The 16651-nt window shown below is 36.3% G+C and overlaps 1 protein-coding gene across 1 annotated transcript; it reads left to right on the forward strand.

Moving 5' to 3' along the window:
* The first annotated feature begins 520 nt into the window (after window positions 1-520).
* Window positions 521-16486, forward strand: LOC114316926 (uncharacterized). The gene is made up of 9 exons (XM_028263629.2): window positions 521-2324; window positions 2657-2801; window positions 3539-3707; window positions 3934-4213; window positions 8115-8203; window positions 13875-14057; window positions 14170-14255; window positions 14394-14478; window positions 15660-16486. Exons 1-9 carry the CDS (start codon window positions 2120-2122, stop codon window positions 15792-15794), a joined length of 1377 nt encoding a protein of 458 aa, XP_028119430.1. The 5' UTR covers window positions 521-2119; the 3' UTR covers window positions 15795-16486.
* The last annotated feature ends 165 nt before the right edge of the window (window positions 16487-16651 follow it).

Consider the following 16651-nt stretch of genomic DNA (forward strand, 5'->3'; position numbering starts at 1 on the left):
TTAAAATCTGAACTCAACATTGAGATCCTAAGACCAACAGCATAACATGTGTACTGCGTAGATTGAAGCCTAATTTCGTAATAGCAACAAACTTAGTAATGAAGTTGCTCCTTTGGTCATTTTTTCTTCAATTTGTAATAATTAACCTTTTCAATTTCGTTCAAATTGTAATGTGACCATGATATGTAATATTTTTTTTGACAAAGTTATAATTTCCTTTTCCTTTCTACTCATTCTATATATTTACCACTATTTTCTCTCTGTTGTCTTTTTTAAACTCACTACTATTGACCATCCATTGTTAGTAGATTTAGAAAATAGATTATAAAAAAGAATACTATAATATATATATATATATATATATATATAGAAGAAATAAAACGAGAAGAAAACTAGCTTTTTGCCCTCATAAATATATGTTATATGATCATTTTTATTAGCAAATTTAACAACAAATTAACAGAAATGTTACATGAGAACTTGAGAAAAAATTTAAAGAGGACTATTTTGAAAAGCTGGTTTTTTTTTAAAACTTTTTTCAGTTTTTTTTTTTTGAAAAAACGTGTAAAATAATAGAGAGATGATATGATCTAAAATAGGTTAAAAATCAAAAATTGACTTTTGGCGAAGTTCCCAAATTAGACCTATTATAATTAAAAAAAAATAAAAGTCATAATTTATCGAAGTCTATATAAGAGCATATCCAACGATGAATAAAAAATTTCATTAAATTTGAGTAAAAAATTAATGCAACATTTGATTTGATACCGTTCACTCTAATATCAAAATTAGAATTTTTATCAAATTTTTTCACATGTTCAGTTGTCCAAGAGAACGTCCAAAAGGATGTTCTAGAGATCATCTAGATATGAACAAAAAAAGCTATCAAATTGTTTTAGGTGGACATCCGGGAGAATATCCGATTCAACTGTAGCAATTTAAATTTGACGAATGATTAAACCTCCCTTCATTTGATGAAATATCTGTTTTTTTCTCTATTTGATATCACTTTGATGAAAATGTTGGGACTCACTTTTTATGAATTTTTTTATCAAATTTGAATTTAATGATAGATTTGAGTAAAAGTTAGGTATGGTCGAACTAATTGTTCTATAAAAATGAGATTGAGAGGATTTATTTATGTGATCTATTTTGGTAACATAATTAACACACAATTTTTTAACTTTTTGATTTTTTTAAATCACATATCTTTTTATTTTTTTACAAATATTTTTTAAAAATTAACTTTTAGGAGTTGTTTAAGAAGTGTTAAATTAATATATTTTTTTACTTTTTACAAAAAAAATATGAAATATAAATTAAGTTTAAAATAATATGAGAAAAGAATAATATGACTTAAATAAAATAATATGTTAAAATAATATATATTATTTAACCCATACCAATATATATTATTTAACCCATACCAAACAATCACTAATCTCCCCTCAAAATAGGCGTTGTTACATATATTTTCATTTTGGGTATAGCTTCTGTTTCAGTCCGGGATCGGATTAGACCGTGCTGTTGGGCTCATGGGGACCTACTACGGGTCTCATTTTGATAATTTAAACCGTTAATGTGTAGAACTCGTCGAGTACTATATGCCTGTAAAAAATTACGTTGATCAGATAACGATAGTTATATGATCAAAACAGTTTCGTATTAAAAAAATTGGACGGTGAACAAATTAACGGTTGAAAAAAAACTGTTTTGATCACATAGTTATCGATATCCGATCAATGTAATTTTTTACAAGCATATAGTACTCGACAATTTCTACATATTAACGATTAAGATTATCAAAACGAAACCCATAATAAACCTCCACAAACCCAACAATATGATCCAGTCCGATCCCGGACCGGAAAGAAGCCATACCCGTTTATTTTTTATTTATAATGGGAAAGGCCCGGAGCCCAACTGTATTTCGATTCAAAAACCAAAAAATAAAATAAAAGATGTGCACGAAAGTGTACAGCAGCGGACGTTAGCAACAGCGATGATCTGCTTACACTTGCAATCCCTCCCTCCCCGCTTCTGCTTCACGCTAAGACAACTACCGATCTAGGGTTTTGAGATCTGAAGAATTTTCCGTCATTTTCTTTCTCCCCAAACAATGGGATTGCTCATCGAGAGCGATGTATGGGAACCGAATCAGTCCCTATATGTATTCATTTTGGTATCATGCTTCCTCTCAATCTTCTGTCTACCTCAATTTTCGGCCAATTCCAACAGAGCTCCCACTCCATTCGATTACTCTGTTCCCGCTTCGTTCCTTCGCTTTCAGAGAAGTTTTATTCTCCTATTTTCTCTCTGCTCAGGTCAGCATTCTACATCTACATACATATTCGCATTCTCATTCTCATTTTTACATGAGATTCTATTCAAGGTAACTCTGTTTGGTTGACGAGAAAATGGCTGAAAAGAAAAGAAATTATGATGTTCTAAAAACTGAAAGTTCAATTCGATGTAGAAGAATTATCTGTTTCCATCGGTTTACGTGGACAAATTTGAGTTCGATGTTTTGATTTCTTCGCTCTAATTGATATTCTCAGTAATCAAAAGGAGCTCAAATTTTGATAGTAATAAATGATGATGCTTCAATTGTTAATCAATTTCCGATTATCTCTCTCACTCTCTCTCTCTGTGACAGTGATGGAAGGGCTGTGGTCTGTGTTTGGAGAGTATGAGTTCGAACAATATGGTGTTAATAGGGAGCAGATGGTGTTGTCTCTTTGTGTTGGTTATGCAGCTGCTCTCTTCATTGGTACCTTCTTAGGCATGCTATCTGATCTAATGTAAGTGCATATTCTTACCTCTAGTTTCATCTTGTTTATGTTATTTTCATGTATTTATATTCGTATCACATAGTTTGTTGTATGAATATGATGTCAATTTAATAGGTCTGTATTTTGTTGAAAAAATAAAGTTTATAGGATTGTAGTCTATCACATATATTGAGCATCCTTGCATACGCGTACACATTGAAATAACTCAGAACTGATGAGACATGGTGAATATCTTGGAGGAATTTTAAGAATTTGCTGTATTTAATACTTCAGATATTATTGGAATTTTCACGTCATTTGGAGATCATTCACAATGCTTGGGGTTTTCCATGAATACTTTGCGAACTATGAGAGTTATGGGTTAGATTTGTTGGCTTCATGAAGAAGTAAGGCAATACATCAGGAATTTGATAACAGTACGAAAACGGCATTGCAATGATTTGAAAAAATCATGATAATATGTTGGAAACAAATTATTTAATATTTCTCGATTGTGTAAGTTTTTACGCAATTCTGTCTAGCCGAGAAAATTGCAAACGTTGCTATTCTGCTGTTAATTCAAACATGGAAACCTTGACACTTCATGTATTAAGCTTCTTCTACTGGCTACAGTATGCTCACTTAGTTGAGTGCTATTGTTACATTTCAATGATTTTTATGTTTAATGGGATTACAAGGCATAGTGAGCTATATTTCATTTCATTGTTCTATTTTTCTGTTATAGTGAATTCTACTGTTTGATGCAGAGGTCAAAAGGACGTTTGTTTGATATTTTGCATCCTGCACCTCTTTGTTGGCATGTGGAAGAGAATTTGTCCACATCTGAGTGTCTGGTTAGCAAGTATCTGTCTCTCTCTTGCCAGTTCTATATTTTCATTCAGTTTTGAGACATGGATGGTGGTTGAGCATGAGAAGGTTTGTGTTCAAAAAACCAGTTCTTCTCTTTTGCATTAGACATTGGCAGCATGTTTGGTGTTCGAAGTGCATGACTAAATCCATAGTTGCTTTCTGTTTAATTGCTGATTTTGTTTTGTGCTTTAAAATTCAGGTCTTCATTGGTCCTGTTCCATATCATAAGCACATATTGAAATAGAAACTGACAGCTAACAAATGAATTGCCCTTTTTGGTTTTACTTTGCAGCTAGGGCATAGGCAAGATTCATTGAATGACATGTTCTGGATAATGGCATTCACTGAGTCTGCATCTTTCATGGGTAGCCAAGTGATAGCAAATTGGCTGATTCCTAGTAATGTAGAGACAAGTGTGCTTTCTCCTTCTACTGCAGCAGTATTGCTGGCAATTCTCTCTATCATTTTTGTCACTCATGGATGGAAGGAAGTATCACAAACAGCAGTGCTCAAGGATTATGCAATATCTTTTAAGGATTATATGAAATCTTTCAAAGCATACATCTTTGGTGGTATAAAATACATGTTCTCCTTTAGTCTTTCTCTTCTCCTTATATAAGATGAACTTCTTGAATGACGTTATGAGAATTAATCAAGTTTTAGATGAGCTCGAGCAGTCAGGGTATAAAACAATAGAAGGGAACTTCAAATTCTTTGAAGTAAAAAATTACGACAAAACAAAGAAAAAGGTTGTTTGAGCATTGTGGCCATTGCCTTTTTTTCTCATAACAACTCTTATCTTTTATACCATTGTCATTACCTAAGTTTTTTTCAAATGAGCAGATGTTTGTGTGATATGGATATTGGAAGTCCACATCATGGCACATACAGCACAACATCTAGGGGAGAGAGAGTTTCCTTGGAAAAAAAAATTTAGAGGTTATAAGTTTCTTGTTGTTTGTTGAGAAACTATGTGAGAGCATGACCCAATCAATGATATGTATATTTGATGTTAAAACCTATCACCTACTTCACCCACTTAAACCTACTCCACTAAACCTAACCCACTACACCACTACCACCTCACCTACTCCACTAAACCTAACCCACTACACCACTACCACCTCCACTTCACCTACTCCTTATCTACTACACACTCACCCTCTTCTATATATAGGAATCATGAATCATTGTAATAAAAATTAATAAACATCAGTCAATAATACATCAATTCTAACATGGTATCAGAGCTATAAGATTTAGGCCTATATTTCTTTCTCGCCGGCGGGCAGTCGGCCGGCAATCTTGCCTTCGCTGCCCGCTGGAGTTTTCTACACATACTCACTTGACGATCTGCGTTGATTCACGATCAGACAGTCCAATTTTGTTCCTGCCCCTTTGTTTCTGCCGCCACCGAGCTCGCCGGAGAACTCCGCCATGCTGCTCTCGCTCAGTCACCGGAGAACTCTTCTGCTCAATCCTTGATGGTGTTGTCATAGCTACACGAGACCAACAAATCTAAGCCCGGCTGAGAGAGACGGGATAATTCATTTAGGAGCTGCTGTTGTTGCACATCAAAATCTTGCAACAAATCTAAGCCCTCTGCTGCAATATCTCTTGCATTCTAAGCCCGGCTGAGAGAGACGGGATAATTCATTTAGGAGCTGCTGTTGTTGCACATCAAAATCTGGCAACAAATCCAAGCCCTCTGCTGCAATATCTCTTGCATTTAAAGATGATCACAAGCAACTTGACTGAAAATGAACTGCTGTGTATGTGTTGTGGCTCTGTGTGAATGTGTGCATGAACTGCTGTGTGTTGTGTGTGGAGAACCAACCCGAGAGAGAGAAGTTGGGTGGGTTTCTCTTCTCTAAACCATGCTCCACAGGCTGTTAAAGCTCCAAACACCAAACACCAAACACCCACCTTTATTTTAATATTTCCACCCATTTATTTTAAACTTTTCTTCCACCAACCCACCAACCCACTGATTTTATATTTTATTTTATCACCCATCATTTCTTTTCACTTTTTCTTCCCACCACTTTCAATCAACTTGTCTTGCATAGCGGGAAGATTGATAAAGAAAAATATTCCAATACAACAAAGCACACCCATTCTTCTTTTATTTATTTAATCACACTCACCAAGTTTGTTTCACTCTCATTATCACATCCATACACACCGGTATCATGTTGTCTTCAACTTTCTTTTATTTATCATTTTAAAATACACCCTTATCATGTTGTTCCCCACCTTCTTTATTTTATATATATATATATATATATATCTCTTTTTTATTATATTCTATTACTCAAACTCTCCTCCATTTGATTTTAAAATCACTTATTTTTTATTTATTGTTTCCCAAATCATTTTTCCTCCTTTTTAAATACCCCCACTTTATTTTTGAAACAATCACACTGATATTTTTCATATAATCCATCTATAAATATTTTTTTATCTATTTTCTTTCTCCCTTGTTTTCTTTCATTTTATTTTTATTTTTTCAACTCAACACTCCCCCCCCCCAAAAAAAAAAAAAAAAAAAAAAACATTTTACAAACTTGTCATTTCTTCATGCCGGGGATCAACCCCGATCAGCATTTTACACCAAAAAAAAAAAAAAAAACACACAAAACAACCACATTCACAGGCGGGGATTTTCTTCTCTACTCTGCCGCCGGTCTCTTCTTCTTGCCTCCGTCCTGGGCGGCCCTTGACGGTGTTGCCTCCGTGTTTCCCACTCCACCGAGCACGTTCACTCCCCCATACTCCTCCACTGCAGTGTATGGCGGACCTCCAAATCGGAACATCACGGTGGCCTTCCGCTTCAGCTCCTTGTTTTCCGCCTTTAGCACACTTATCTCTGCTCGCGCATCCTTATACATGCGTTGGAGCAGAGCCAGCTGGGAGTTTAACTGTTGCACCTCATTTGTCCTGCTCTGCAGCCGGTGCGATAGGTTTGTGACCGCAGTCATGGTTTCCACACATGACTTCAGAGTATACTGATTGGCCTCAATATCAGTTTGCACCGCCATTTTTTGCTCCACCGACCGCATCGGAAAGTTCAACGGAGCAAAACCAGAGGTGTTTGGTTGAGGTTCACTGGCCACCGCACCAGTTATTTATCTTGTGGACTCGTTCAATTCTGGAAAGAGCCTGAGCAGACCACGGGAAGAGGAGGCCATGTTCTGGGTAGCTGGACGGGAAGAAGAGGCCATGTTGCTGAGTGTTTCAGAGACGGGTTGGTTACAGAGTATTACAGAGTTTCTCTCTCAGTAAAGGAAGAGTTTTTTTCAGAGGATTTTCAGAAGTTTTTTGTCTGCCTCAGCCTCAGCATCAACCTGGGTTAAATAGACGGGGCAGCCACGCGTATCGCGCGCCACTTGACGCCAGACGACAAACGGGCGCGCCAGCCAAGGCACTCACGTGCCTCGCCATCATGTCCGGCACATCTTTTTATGACTTGGGCTCGCCTTTTGATGGCACGTCTTTTTATGGATTGGGCACGCATTTTGATGGTACGTCTTTTTATGGATTGGGCACGCCTTTTGATGGCACGCCTTTTGAAAGATTGGGCACACCTTTTGAGGGTGCGACTTTTTATGGGTCCGACAAGACTCTATAAACTGTCCCGACATTGATTCCGGTTAGCTCCTTCATGGGTCCGACAAGACTCTGTAAACTGTCTCGACATTGATTCCGGTTAGCTCCTTTATGGGTCCGACAAGACTCTGTAAACTGTCCCGACATTAATTCCGGTTAGCTCCTTTATGGGTCCGACAAGACTCTGTAAACTGTCCCGACATTGATTCCGGTTAGTTTCTACAAGGGTCCAGCAAGACTCTGTAAACTGTCACAACAACTGTCACAACATTGTCTGCTACAACGGTCCGACATGACCCCATAAACTGTCTTCTACATCGGTCTGACACCACCATACAGTGTCCTCTACAACGTTATGACACCCCCATACAGTGTCTTCTACAACGTTATGACACCCCCATACCGTGTCCTCTACAACGTTATGACACCACCATCCAGTGTCTTCACCAATGGTCTGACACGACCATACAGTGTCACCTATCCTCTTTTATTTTTATGTATTTTCTTGTTTTGTAACTCTCTCCAAACTCAAGTTGGTTAGTTCCTATCCCCCTTGAGTTTGCGGGAGGCTGTTAAAACCTATCACCTACTTCACCCACTTAAACCTACTCCACTAAACCTAACCCACTACACCACTACCACCTCACCTACTCCACTAAACCTAACCCACTACACCACTACCACCTCCACTTCACCTACTCCTTATCTACTACACACTCACCCTCTTCTATCTATAGGAATCATGAATCATTGTAATAAAAATTAATAAACATCAGTCAATAATACATCAATTCTAACATTTGACAAGTAACATACCCCATCAATGACATTTTATTTTACTTTTTTTTTTTTCCCTTGTGTTAGATAAACAGGTATGGCTTTTGGCTTGGGCACAAGCTTGCGTTCAATTCTCCATTGCAGTCTTCTGGATTCTATGGGCTCCCACTATAGTGGTACACTCTTGACCTCAATCTGAGTACAGTTCTATTAATCGTAGTTTGGTTTCTGATGGATAATTTTCTTCCTTGTTAGCTAGATACTGTTGAGTGGAAGCATATCAAGCATTTTAACTAGTTTTCTGTAGTGCATAACTCAATTTTCTTTAAGTCCTGATTTTGGAACATAATACTGTTAATGGAAATGTTCATATGATGAAAAAGTGGGTGTTTATGATGATGAGTCGATGACTTTAGACAACACTGAAAAATTCCTTGAAATTTCTGGATATTGTAGCTTTAATTAATGCATATATAACTCAGAAGTTCAAAACTGATCATCACAGTAACTAAGACAGATATAAGTGGCAAATTTGTTCCGTAAAAATTTTAATTAGAAAGTTGAAGTTTCGAAATGTTTTAAGGGACCAAATTTGTCTACAGAGTTTGAAACTTATGAAACTATATGTTATGGTGTGTAATCAAGAATTGAGGTCTTTTCTTTAAGTTACTTTCAGCTCTTTATTCGGACTTAACCCATAATACTATAGCTCTGTCACTTTTGCTAAGATAAGAAGAGTAGAAGGCTTTGTATTACCAAATTATAGTGGAGGAGGAACCCAAATTTAAAGGCAATGAACCTTCAAAAATAGTGATTAATTGATTTTTTTTTTTTTTCCTTAGATGATGTATGAAAGTCATGAGTAACGTTTTCATACTGTGTACAGTATGGATTTACCAGCAAATTCGTAAGTTCATTTTTATTTTTGTTTCTTTGTTTCAATAAATATTTTGCTGAAAATAAAAAGAAATACAAGCCTTTAGCATCCTCTTTAAATTATACTTATAGTTAGACACGTAAAATCTCAACTGTTGGAATTTGGTGAATGTCTTAGATATATATTCTAACCATGTTTTCTCTTTATTTATTTATTTTATAGTTTTTGTATTACTTGCAAAATATGGTCAAACTAAACTTTTGAGTCGAAATACATATTGAGTTTGCATTGCATATATTTTGTCATGCAAATCTATTTTTTGGTTGTTAAAATTAATGATTTCATTAGGGTTGAGACATTGTACCTTTGGTTCAAACTTGGGGGAAAAAATTTAGATTACAAATTTTAGAGTTCGATTATATTTTTGTAACTTTTATTTCTTATGAAAAGTGTAATAAATAGAGGCATCTCCTGTTGATAAGACATCTGCAGTGGTAAACTTATTTTAAGTCATAACTTTGACCTGTTGTGCCCAAGTGCTCGAGGCTACATCGTGAGATTGGATCTATGAAGCATGGACACGGCAGTTTTCATGCCGTGGCAGTGTATATTTCTGTTATATTCAAAACTTCTTTTGTCTCTTCTTCAGTAACAACGGCAGCCTCTTCTTGCTCACCTCTGTTGTTTCATTTTCGGGCAATGCTGTCACAACGCTTGTAACCTCAACAGTGGCCATTGAAAAGCAAAGGGAATGAAAGACCAAACAACAAAGAGCAAAGAGAGTGATTTGGGAAATGAAGAGTAGAAGAGTGGTATAGTAGTGCTTTTGGTTGTAGTCGTCAACCGATTTCCATTCGTATGTGTTGAAGATGTCAAGATCCTGCCACAACCTTTTCAACGAATTGAAATATTTGGTGACGGAATCATCTCCTTGACGAATCTCTCCCAACTTCAAAGTTAATTCGAAAACTTGAGATTGATTTCCTAGGTCAGAATACATCTGACTAACATTATCCCACAATTCTTGTGCAGTAGGATAGCACATGTAATTAGAGCTTATATCCTCCTCCATGGAATTGACCAACCATGTCATAACCATGGAATTTTCAGCGTCCCAACTGTCGAACAGCGGATCATTAACAGCAGGAGCCTTCTTGTCACCAGTGATGTAACCGATCTTTCCTTGCCCACGGATATACATCCGGACAGATTGTGACCAGCGGAGAAAATTATCACCATTTAGGCGGATGGTGGTGATTTGGACAGAGTGAGAGTTTGATGTTTTCAATGGAATGGCAGCGGCAGGGGTTGAAGTGGTTTCGGACGTGACTTCCGACATGGCTATGACGGTTTTAGGGCTGCTGTGTTTTTTGTAGCTCTGATACCAACTTAGAAAATATGAGGAAGAAGAACTCCGAAAATATGAGGAAGAAGGAATATATTTCTGTTATATTCAAAACTTCTTTTGTCTCTTCTTCAGTAACAACGGCAGCCTCTTCTTGCTTCACCTCTGGAACCACTTGACAGCCGTATTTACAAGTTTCTTGCCGGCCTCAACATTGAGTTCGATGAAGTGCGAGGAAGAATTATTGGCAGACCTCCTCTCCCATCCATTGGCGAAGTATTTGCCGAAGTCAGAAGGGAAGAGAGCCGAAGGAGCGTCATGCTTAAGAAAAAAGGTACTGGTGAATCAATTGAAATTTCTGCTTTAATTAGCGATGTTGCGGCCAACAAGGCTGCAAATTACCAGCGCAGGTTTGATGATAAGCCACGGGTCTGGTGTGATTTTTGCAACAAGCCTCGCCATACACGTGAAACGTGTTGGAAGATCCATGGCAAACCTGTCAACTGGAAAAGCAGCAAACAAGGAGAGAAGAATCGTGGCTTTCCTACCGCTAATGAAGCCGATTCAGGTCCCTTCAACAAAGAGCAGATTGATCAACTCTTAAAACTGATAAAATCCAACTCCTCATCCGGTACTCCTAGTGTTTTGTTGGCACAAACAGGTAGAAATCCTAAAGCCTTCTCTTGCCTAAACTTCTCTCCGTGGATCATAGATTCCGGTGCCTCCGATCACATGACTAGTTTTTCCCATTTATTTAGTACCTATTTCCCTTGTTCCGGTCATGACAAAATCAGAATAGCCGATGGTAGTTTTTCACCTATTGCAGGAAAAGGATTTATTAAACTAACTGAGAAAATTAATCTCAATGCTGTTCTTCACGTCCCCAACTTAGCCTGTAACCTTTTGTCTGTCAGTAAACTATCTAAGGATTCTAATTGTCGTGTTACATTTTTTGAATCCCATTGTGAATTTCAGGACCAGAACTCGGGGATGATGATTGGGCGTGCTAGGATGCTTGAAGGTCTTTACTACTTTGATGAAGTATTATTGATTGATTCTTGATTGATATTTGATTCTGTTACACTTGATTGATTATATAGATGTAGGTTAGGTGGTGGTAGGTGAGGAGTAGGTGAGTGTAGTAGGTGAGTGTGTGGTAGGTGATGGTAAGTGTGTGGTAGGTGATGGTAAATTCTAACAGTCTGACACGGGGACACGCCGGGGACACGTACGGGACACGCCGGGTGGCGTGTCCCTTTAATTTAATTATTTTTTTGCAGGGGACACGGTGGAGACACGGTGGAGACATGCGTGTCTACCAAATCTGGACACGCGTGTCCAAATCTGGACACAGAGCAAAAAAAGAAGAGTAAAGGAGAAGAGTGAAGGTGTTGAAACAAACCTGAACTTCGATCCAGTCCAGTCGACTCGCCGGCGACCTCCATGACCTCCACCGTAAGCCGTCGACCTCGACCTCCATCCCCTTCGACTTCGACGATCCAGTCGCCCTTTGACTTCGACGAGCTCTATCTCTCTCACCTTCTCTCTCTCCCTCGCGATCGCGATCGCGATCGATCGCTTCTTCCTCTCTCTCTCTCTCTCGCGTCTCTGTCTTCTTTCATCTACTGGACTCGTATATATATAATATATAACTATTATTATTATAATAATAATAACTGATAGTATTATTATTATAATAGTTATAAAGGATGATTATATAACTATTATTATTATATAACTATTATATTATATATATTTATACATATTAATAAAAATAAATAAACATGTATATAAAATAAAATAAAAAAATTAATTAGAACATATTACTTAAAAAATATAATAAATAAATAAAATAATTAATATGTATTAAAATAAAAATATTTATAAAAAAATTAAAAAATCTGCCGTGTCCCCCGCCGTGTCCGTGTCCCCATTTTTTAAAAATTAACGTGTCCCGTGTCCGTGTCCGTGTCCGTATGCGTGTCCGTGTCCGTGTCCGTGTCCGTGCTTCATAGGATTGGATACATAATTTTACATTGTTTGTATTTTAGTACAATGAATTTTATCAATATGTGAGGTCATTTTGTAAAATTACTCACCTATTACCATAATGATATCTGACATATCTTGTCTTTTTTTTATAAAAAGGAAAAAGATCTGTTTCTAGTTTTCACAAGATTCTTCATGTATCTGGATGATATTATAGTCATTCACTTAAGTATGTCTTGTTGTAGCCTTGTAGGTTTTCGAACTTTTATTTTTATGTCCATTTTTGGTGAGGTTTGAAAAGAAACATCTATTTGATATAATTTTTTTGAGGCATCCGAGTGATTGCATTGATATAAATATGTAATTCCTATATTGATATATAATGTAGATTTCCACTCAGACACGCAGGTGAACACGTGCTGAGAGAAATCCCAAAGGGTGGCAGTGATATCCATGTGCCTAGCTATTCAGTCTTTACAAAGAATTTAGCTGGTAAATATCCAGATGGTATTTTTTGAGAACTATGGCTAATCAATATTCAGATGGTATCTTCACTCATCCTTTAGGTTGGCATTTAGTTTTTCCAGACAAACTCATATGAGAGCTAGAGAACCAAGGTTGCCTCTCTGAAGTAGGAAATGATTGGCTGCTTATAATCAATATCATTATGGTACATCATTAAAAGCATCAGTTCCAGTTTTGCTGTATTATTTAATATGGGTGCTTAACTCCTGCTAAAATGAGCACCACAGTCGTGTTCAGCATTGGAAGGCATCCACATAACAGCCATATCCACACAAGAAAAGAAGGAAAAAAAAAAAAAAAACTTATCTTTTTCCTAGTAAAGTCACTCATCAGATGGAAAATTAATGAAACTAATGATTTGTTGAGTATTGAAGTGTGATTTTATTTTCTTGTAAAATCTTATATTTATAGCAGAGTCATGTCTTTTCTCTTTTTCCCCATTGTGTGGCTGTGGCTGTGTGTTCGGGAAGATCTAGGATGTAAAAGATCATAACATGAGTGATTTGGCAGATTTGGATTCCTATATGTCTACTCATGTGGTACTTCGTTATGCAATATAAATAAAATCCATATGTTTAGTTTAGATACCATTATCATCCAGACCAGATCCTTTACAGCAAAGTAGCCTAAGCTGGTTTTCTGTTGCTTCTGATGGTCCTGGATCTCTCTCTCCTCCCACCCAGTGACTTCTGTTGAAAGGAGGTGAAAGTTAGTTATTAATAGATTTGATTTGTCTGTTTTACCTTGTGTGTTTTTTGAATTCACAAGTTTGTGCAATTAACATCGAGTTCTGTAGCATGATATATTTCATCCCAATTAGTTGGCAATTTTGGTTCTTGGAATGTCAAAAGGACAAATTATTATTAATGGATCTTATATATACTTTTTTTTTTTTTTTCTGCCACATGTTATCTATGCCAATTTTGAGAATGAGAGCAGGTAGGTACCTCAGTCTATTGTGATGTTTTATTGGACAATAAAAAAAGATTCTCCCTTCTAGTGCTACATAATAGTGAGACTCCGTCTGGTATTTTTTTTTTTCCCAATAGCACTATGTAGCAACAATTTCATTGACTACCAATTGATTTAAATGATATTCTTGTGGTTTTAGGCTGATGGGCGAGAAGTACGTCTAGGGTTGATATATCCTTGTTTTCTGGGTGCCAGAATGCTAGGAAGCACAGTTTTTCCATGGTTTTTCAGTGGACCATTATCTCTTCGTACTGAGGATTGCCTGGTATATGTGTTCATAGTAATGGGTTTTGTTTTGTCCATAGTGGCCTACGATTATCAGGTACCGAAACTTCTAATTATGATTGTTTGAAGAACACTTCTTTTATTTTTACCTAATATTTTGTTTTTGAAAATTGGATTTGAACTTTTACAGTTTGTACTTGTATGTGCAGGAAATTGGAGTTCTTGTAGCACTATTCTGCTTATTTCATGCTTGTGTTGGCCTTCTTTTACCTTCACTTGCCAGATTGAGGACTATGTAAATTATACTAGTGCTTCTTTGCTTCTAATTACTAGTTGGTTGTGGCTTTTACTTGTTGGGATGTTATTGCATTCATTTATTTGTTTATTTGAGAGAAACTTTTGATATATCCTCTGCTGCTTGTTCCATACACAGGTATATACCAAATGAGTTGCGTGGGGGGATGATGAGCCTTTCTCTAGCCCCTGCAAATGCAGCAATTCTGTTTGTCCTATTGCAAGTATGTACCTTTATCCTGAAGTACGAAATAAATTGAAGTTTTGGGTTTTAGAATTTCTAAAACTAAAAAGTTTTAAGGATGAGGGATTAATAGGCATAAATTTTCTTTACTTTATTTTATCATTTGATTCCCAGTTATTTCTTCAAACATGCAATATGTTTCCATGCATCTCTATGTGATTGACACTTGTGTATCCTAAGTATCCAAAACATGTCTTTTGAATAAAAATTTAAAATTATAAGATAGGACACATCTTTGGGAGTGTCAACAAGTGTCAGTGGGGTGTTTCGGTGGAATGTGATGTAACGATAACTATATTAATATACTATTTTAGCTTTTTATGTTGATTGAGGGAGGACATTGAATACTTTGTAACAAATAGTTTGTAAAGACTAAGGTTGCAATCTGCAAGTGTAGTTGCAGTAGAATGTTTTGATGATGGTTGTCGAGGACATTTGATTGTTAGGTTTATTATAGGAATCCACAGCAGAAATTTCAAGGAAATTATTATTTTTTCTTTTAATAAATCCGGGACTCATCCTACATCCCCATTGGACTCAAAGAAATAAAATAAACAACAGATACAGAACTTGCTTACCTGCCAACCCTTCGTTAAACCTACCCAGTTTTTGAGGTTAGGGTTCAAATAGGTGAAGACTGGTTTAAGGTTTTACACCCCAACTGTCAGTCGATCAGTCAGTGTTAAATTTTCAGATCTAATGGGCCATTATGTTTTTCATTTATTAGGTTGTAATGCCTCAGTACATTAACAGTCTCATATGTTGACATGCCTTTTATCCTAGTTCTTTTGGAACCACACTTTTATATAGACATGGTTCACAGTCCTACCAGATGACTGGAAGCTTGGAAATATATCATAATGAAGATTATATGTATATTATTTCATAATGATCCTTTGGTGAATGCATCAAGAACTTATGATTTGTGAATTTCCTCCAATAATTGATATATTATGCAGACTTGTTTTCTCTGCCCTCGCCATTCCTATGTTTGAAGCATATAGAACATACTTCTCAGTTTTTATGATTTGACTCTTTAAATGTATCACTTTTTGTTATTTTCAGATTAAAGCAATATAGGGATTTTCTTCAATTCTTGTGATCATTTTTTTTATCCATGTGTACCATCAAATGTTGAGATTGATTTCTAAATTGATACAGAGAGGCTACTATCAAAGCATTGAGAATTCAACAATCATGGCATTTGCTGCACTTGGTCTGTTCTCTGCCGCAGGTTGCCTACATCTTTTGAAGCGCTTGGGGAAGCAACCCCACCAAACTTGGCACAAATTGTGATTTCATACCCCGTGTTTCCAAGATCAATGGTCAATGTGGGGGATCTTGGTTTTCTGGTTTTCAAGAGATGGGAGAGAAAAAGATGGAAATGAAGTAGCAGCAACCCTTGAAAATCAATTCAATCATGTAAAGATATGTGTTGAATTAAATGAAGAACAATGAGCAGAGAGACACATACTTAATGTTGTAGATCTCCACCAGACACTGCAGAACTCAAGATGGAAGCTGAAAGGATACAGGATTACTAAACCAAAAAAGGTTAAAGGTTTTTTTATATCCTGATTATTGAGCCTTTTAATTCTGATGCAACAATGGCGTATTGTCGTTCAAGTTCTGTAACACCAGGTAAATGTTTTAGCTAACAAAAGTAGCACGCGAGATTGTGTTCCGGCTAATCCACCATTTGAGCTAGTCTAACCCAGGAGGTATTTTTCTGTTTTTGATTCAGTGAAAATTTAGTTATATACATTAAGTCGATAAAAAGCTTGAACTCAAACCATAGTCTTTGATGTAAAGCCCAAAGATCTTGGATGTCACCTTGTGGATGAAGAGTCACGTTTTAGTTCATTCATTCATTCACAAAACTTAAGAATAGTGCTGACATTTGGAGCACTTATTTATAGGGCTTATTGTTTTCATTTGGTTGTTTTGTTTTTTCCAAGGATGAGAATGGATTATTTGTTTTTATTTGATTTTGATTTTTTTTTTTTTTTTCCAAGGGTGAAAATGGATTATTGTTTTTATTTGGTTTTGTTTTGTTTTTTCCGTGGGTGAAAATGGATAAAGTAGAGGGGTTGGAATTTCATTTATTTTTTAGTTTAAAATATGCATCCCAAACAAGCTTATTTTTAGTTCAT

Source organism: Camellia sinensis, chromosome 1, assembly GCF_055761805.1.
Source record: "Camellia sinensis isolate YWXY chromosome 1, ASM5576180v1, whole genome shotgun sequence".
NCBI classification, from domain to species: domain Eukaryota; kingdom Viridiplantae; phylum Streptophyta; class Magnoliopsida; order Ericales; family Theaceae; genus Camellia; species Camellia sinensis.

What these genes read in the sequence shown, in the direction of transcription:
- LOC114316926 (XM_028263629.2), top strand. Translation starts at nt 2,120, where the DNA reads ATGGGATTGCTCATCGAGAGCGATGTATGGGAACCGAATCAGTCCCTA. An exon ending in CCTATTTTCTCTCTGCTCAG is followed by an intron (nt 2,325 to 2,656) that starts GTCAGCATTCTA and finishes TCTCTGTGACAG; the next exon opens with TGATGGAAGGGCTGTGGTCT. An exon ending in TATGGGCTCCCACTATAGTG is followed by an intron (nt 8,204 to 13,874) that starts GTACACTCTTGA and finishes TTGTGGTTTTAG; the next exon opens with GCTGATGGGCGAGAAGTACG.